The sequence below is a fragment of the Chiloscyllium plagiosum genome, unplaced genomic scaffold (assembly GCF_037043375.1).
Source record: "Chiloscyllium plagiosum isolate Xiang-an unplaced genomic scaffold, Cpla_swu_hap1 HiC_scaffold_31, whole genome shotgun sequence".
NCBI lineage: Eukaryota > Metazoa > Chordata > Chondrichthyes > Orectolobiformes > Hemiscylliidae > Chiloscyllium > Chiloscyllium plagiosum.
The window spans coordinates 39,432,572-39,438,474 of NW_028270169.1; the positions used below are offsets into that span (position 1 = coordinate 39,432,572).

Here is a 5,903-nt window from a genome sequence, read left to right on the forward strand (position 1 = left end):
GCAGTTAATCCTTGTTTGTATTCCAGTCCCATAGAAAATTGCATTCAAACTATCAGCAAAAATTTAAGTAGATTTTATAATTAGAATCATTTTAATCATTTTTAAACAGAATGAAATACAGTTTTGTAAATAGGTATGTAGCTCTTTACATTTTTGCATATTATTGTATATTTCAATCCAGATTCTTATCCCTTTCCTTTATGGTGACAAAAATAAACAGTCACAAAGTAACAGTGCATTTTGAATGTGTTAAAACTTTTGACAACTGTTATAAATGCTGTAAAAGAATCTGTAACTTCTCAGAATATGTCAGAAGATATACAACACCAGGTTTTAGTCCAACAAGCTTATTTGAAATCTCAAGCTTTCTTCTTGTGGTGCTCCTTCTTCAGGTGAAGAGCTCTTGGACTAAAACCAGGTGTCGTGGTTGTCTACCCCAGCGCAACACCGGCATCTCTGCATCTCAAAATATGGATCGAGATTGGTTGAAACTTGAGGGTGACCTTAGGCGTATTTGTTTGTGAGGATTTCTAGACTTTTAAGTAATATAGTTACAGCCAGGTACCATTTCACAAGTTTAGCTTCACTTTACTGTAAATTTGGCATTTCACACAGAAACTCAGCTCCCCAAAAGCGAATATAGATCAATCCCAATCCACAAGAAACACCTATCCCAAGCTGAAGGATCACCAGGAGTGTGTAAGCTTTAATCTACTTGTGTAAATATGTCCGGCTACACACATCATTAGGTTTGATGAGAATCTCAGAAGACCGGCACCCATTGCAGAAACCATTCCAATACATATTACGTGTATTCAAGTTAACCCAGCGACAGTTATTATACCAGAAGGCTCCTCTATTAATTTGTGCACAGTTTAAACGTGACCTATCCTGGTCTCGGTCAAATGTTGAAAACTTCATGTTATCATGTACAACACTGCTCGAAGTTGACACCATTGAATTGCCTGCATTTCCCATGTATCCACCTAGATGCAGCCTGTAACCACTTGTTTCATTCCCTATAGAGAATAGATCGTATTCAGCAAAACTGCTCTTGTTGTGCTTGCTTAACAGCAGGAATTTTACTTTGTAGGTTCCCTGACTTGTGATGTCATATATATATTCATTTCCTAACCAGTGATCCTGAAGGACGTTGCCAAAACCATACTTGTAAGCTGTCCAGTATTCTGTCCAGGTAATTTTAGAAGGAAAGTTATTCTTTTGAATCACAGTCCATCCACCACCGTCTGTCCTCATGTTGCAATAGACAACAATTGGAATGGAACCGGTGGGTTGGATAATGTAAACTCCACTTTTACCCCTGACTTTGCTGCAATCCGTGGGATAACCTGCAATATGGAAGATTGTTTTATTGATTTAATCATGAGATGAGATTTGAAGAAAACTAGCATATAGAAGGTCACGGCAAAGGAAAGTGGATGAAAGCAGGAAGAGATGAGGAAAGAGGATGAGAGATGGAGATAAAAGAAGGAAGCTATCAAGAGAGAAAAGGACAAAATGTGGATGGGATAAAGGAAAGGGACAGAAGGAATGGGTGAAGTAAGTTGCTGGGAGTCACGAAGAAAGTGACTCAAGGAGAGAGGTAAGAAAGAGAGTAGGGGAATGCATACAAGTGTGAAGCTGGAGATGACAGGCAGAATGTAGGAAGGAGAAAAAAAGACAAAGCAGGACAGAAGATAAAAACCAAATGTGGAGGAGGTGTGTCTCAAAGGAGGAAGATGAGGCAGGCAGCTGTAGGGAGGGGAATTCCAGATCTTGGCACTGTTAAAACAAAGGCTGCCCAAGAGTCCAAATCAAGGGGAACATTGATGCAAATTTTAAAATCAAAACTTGGTGCATGTTAAGACAGGGCAAGTAGAGTTTTGGATAACCTCCAGTTTATGGTGGATACAGCAGTAAGGAGTGCATTACAACCATCAAATCTAGGGTAATAAAGACACGAATAAGGGTTTCAGCAGCAGAGCAGTGGAGACAGAGATCAAATCAGGCGATGTTACTGAGACAATCTAGGAATATAGGATTACAATTTCATATCAAAGTCAGATGTGACATTAATGTGTCAAACACACTGATATCAGCTTTGATTGGTGCCAGGGAGAGAGAGCTTAAGTCTATTGCGTAAAAAAGCTTTTAACAGAGCTTATGACAGGGTCCCTAAGAAAAAATATTGACCACAAAGACAAAGCAGAATCCCCTATACTAACCTGATAAGGGTTTTTTTCCAAAACTTCTTGTGGTTCTTTCATGTAAATCTAACATATGCATGTTCCCGATTTCTTCTTCACAGTTTGCAGCACTCAGTGCTAAAAAAATGACTGCAGTCAAGACAGAACCTAAGGTTTATAAAACAAACAGCATTAAAAATTATGAGACAGTTGCAAAATCAAAATTAAGACACAAAGTGTAAGAATCAGGTGAGAGTCAAGGGGGTGACAATGCAAACTTTTATGAGAGGCATAACGCAAGAAACAGGAAAGGATGCCAATAGGGCAAAGGTTAGAGTGAGAAAGTCAAGATAGAGCATGGGAGTGAGACAAACATTACAGGAGTCACAAAGAATATGAAAGTGTAACAGGCCAAGAGGGTAAGACACTCCTCAAGGGTCAGAGAGAAAGCCAGACAGTATGTACTAGGGAGAGTATGAGGTGAACTTTCACCTCCTGTAGGTATGAGTCTAGTGAGATAAATATTTTTGAAATTGCAAACATGACCCTTCTCATCTGCCCCTTTTCAACTTTAATGGAAGATAGTAAAGGTGCAGCCAACTAACTTGCTTCTGAAAGCAGGTGAATATTTAATTATTATAATAAGGGCATGAGCATTATATTTAACTTTACTAACACACTTAACTACCCATGTTTCTCAGGATCCCAACAGTTCATAGGAGGGAAAGACAGCTCTGGGGGAATGCCTTTCCAGCACTGGCTTATGGCCCAGGAGGAGTGCTCCACATTGGCCTGCAATATTTTTGTATCTAGAACAAACTCCACTCACCCCAATAGGGCTTCCAAAACGTGTCTGCAGGTTTGGATGTCAGACTCACTTAGATTGGAGATTGACTCCCCTAAAGGTCTCTTGAGCAGCTATAGGCTACATTCCCCCAACTGTGGCTTGCTCTGTAGGGTTTCTGTATTAGAACATTCATCTTAAGACTGAGTGAGATATATTCAGGGTTGACAAGTGAGTAAAAGTGTTCTCGAGTAGACAGCTAATTTGAGGCTATATTCAGATCAGCAATGATCTTATCAAATGGCAGAGAAGGCTTTTGGGTTGAATGTCCTAATTCTAATCTTAACTGCTATGTTCATACTAGCCCATCAATCAGACTGATTTGCCAACTTAAAATCCTTTCAAAAGAATATTCACGTAGTGAATACCATACTTAGTCGTGTCTGGTGTAACCTGGATTTCCAGTTAAAAAAATCTGCATCCATCAATTGTTAGATCATTAGGGTCCTGTTGTTTTCTGTCCTTGCTTATTGGTAGATGAGTAAATATTATACAACAGGCTCAAGTTTTTGACACTTTAAGTATTTGCCACATATGCATAAGTTCATTAAATGCAACAGCTGAGTTGGTATCAGAACATTCAGCTCAAAGAGTTTCCAAAGTGATATGGTTATGTGAAGCAAGCGCCAACAATTTGGTAAGTGGAGCAGAATATAGGAAAAATGACAAGTGGGAAGAATGGGAGATGAAAATTTTATTTAAATAGACAATTATCACAGAATGCTGCAGTGCTAAGTGATCTGGATGACTATGTATTTGTAACATAAGTTATTTATGCAGGTTCAGTAAATAATTAGGAAACTAAATTAATGTTGCCCTTCATTCCAAATGGGGTGAAATATAGAAGTGGAATATGATGGTCATGATTGTAAGACAGCACCTAGAGTACTTATGAAAGTATTTTTTATTTTTTTTTATGAAAGAACTCATTTGCATTTCAGATTCTGAGGAAGCTTGATAGAATTGATGCTGAAAAGATATATCCTCTGTTGGTCAAATCTAGAACTGGACGGCCTAATTTCAAAGTTGCTCATTGTTCCTTTAAAGCAGAAATGTTGAGCAATTTCTTCTCAGGATATTGTGAATCCTAGAAGTTTCTATCTGGACAGCTCTGAGGGATGAATTATTGAATATATTCAGTATATATCCTAGTCGGACAGAATCGTAAATTAGAAAGGAGTCTAAAGCTAAGGGGTGCACATAGGAGAGTGAATTTGAGATTATGTTCATATTTATTGGTACAGTAGTTTGAAGAGACCCTATCAGCTACCCCTATTTTTGTTGCGATCCTAGGCTGCCCTGTAAACTCCAACCCAACCCCCACCCCACAATCTGCCCAATTGTGATCTCCTCCAAGACCTTCCATCTCTCTGTGATCTCTTCTGCCTATGATCCCCGTGTACATCCAATGATGTCTTCCCCAACATTTCCTTCCCCCACAACCACCTTCGATCTTGTTCTATCTCCATTCCCTTCAATCTCTACCTACATACTACTGATACACTTACCCGTTTGACTGGAAGGAGGAATTCAGCAGCCAATCAGGCTGCTGTGACAAAATCTGAAGAAACAAATTAAAACAGGACCCGGAGCCAAGCTTTCATGGCTTTTCAGAAACCTGGTCTTCCAGGTTTCCGAAACATAACTCCTCTCACAGATTCAAACTTGTGCCTGGGTGCGAAAAGCCCTAAATGTGAAAGTGAAGGAAATACTGTATATCTGAAAGAGAGAAAGCAAGGCAGGCAGAAAGAATGGAATAAGAAAGGAGCAATGAGCAAAGCAATGAAGGTAGACATAAGGCAACCTGAGAGAATTGCAGTTTAAATAATAGGTTCATAGAATTATATGTTAAATTTCACATTGTTTAGCCAATGTTTTTAACTTAAACAATCTTTACATTCTAAACACAGATGATTAGAAGAACTTTCTTTGGTCATAGGCAGTTTCATTCTGTGATACAGTGATAGCAATTTCCCAGTTCACATCTTTTTACACTTTGTGAGATTTGAAATACCAATACGGTGTCCTTTACGTTTACACTGCTTCCTTCCCTTTCTGCTCTCGTGAAAATGTATCACTCACAGGTGCCTTTCAAGCTTATCATCTAACTCAACTGGTCATCTTATCCGAGCCTGGAGGAAAGGGTCCAACAGGTCAGTTAGTGTGGAAACCTAAGTCCTTTCCATTTCCATCCTTGATGACATTTGAACTTACCAGTTGGATCACATGTGCAGGGGCAACTGATTGTGACATTAATAATCTTAATAACATTTAGATCCATTTACAGCTCCACTTGCCAGCTACGTCTCCTGCTTGTTGTTGTTCTTCAAAATGGTTACATTCAGCGATGTTGGGATGATTATCGACTGATGACACGTACAATCAAATAGACTGAGGTACCAATTAATTCATCAACTGACATGGAAGAAATGACCCTTTGAGTTAAGTACTGAGGAGCACTCAATTTGCAGAGATGAACCCTACAAAAACCAGAATTTTGGGAGAAGAGAAAGCTGGAAACAAAATAAATTCTGTTTTGAGCATGTTTTTGTTTTGCAGAAAGCATTGAAATTTGGACTCACCTGCTTTGGTCGCCATCCTGGCTCAAACTGCGCAGAGTAAACTCAGCGTTGCAACCTCTACATTTTATACTGACTGAAATCAATGTATTTACATAGACACGCCTACACAGGAGTTTCAGCAGCCCTGGTCAGTGCTCATGCTTGAGATTCTTGGTAATTTGATATTGGTGCCAAGACAACTGACTAAACATTTTATTTTTAGAATTCCTCTTCACTGCTTAAGCTCTGCAATGATGATTGCTACCAATGAGGGCAAAAGAGAGATGATTAGGAATGAGTAAAACGAATTGA

The 5,903-nt window shown here is 39.0% G+C and overlaps 1 protein-coding gene across 2 annotated transcripts; it reads right to left on the reverse strand.

The window, feature by feature from the left end:
* Positions 1–211: 211 nt before the first annotated feature.
* Positions 212–5,643, reverse strand: LOC148141890 (fibrinogen-like protein 1-like protein). 2 transcript variants are annotated; one of them, XM_087977449.1, is made up of 3 exons: positions 5,245–5,326; positions 2,226–2,354; positions 212–1,349 (listed from the first exon to the last, which is right to left on the reverse strand). In XM_087977449.1, the coding sequence occupies exons 1-3, from the start codon at positions 5,309–5,311 to the stop codon at positions 712–714; spliced, it is 834 nt and encodes a 277-aa protein (XP_087833575.1). In that variant the 5' UTR covers positions 5,312–5,326; the 3' UTR covers positions 212–711. The 2 variants fall into 2 exon arrangements, with proteins under 2 accessions (XP_087833575.1, XP_087833576.1); XM_087977450.1 differs by lacking the exon at positions 5,245–5,326 and adding an exon at positions 5,613–5,643 and having other exon boundaries at positions 214–1,349.
* Positions 5,644–5,903: the final 260 nt, after the last annotated feature.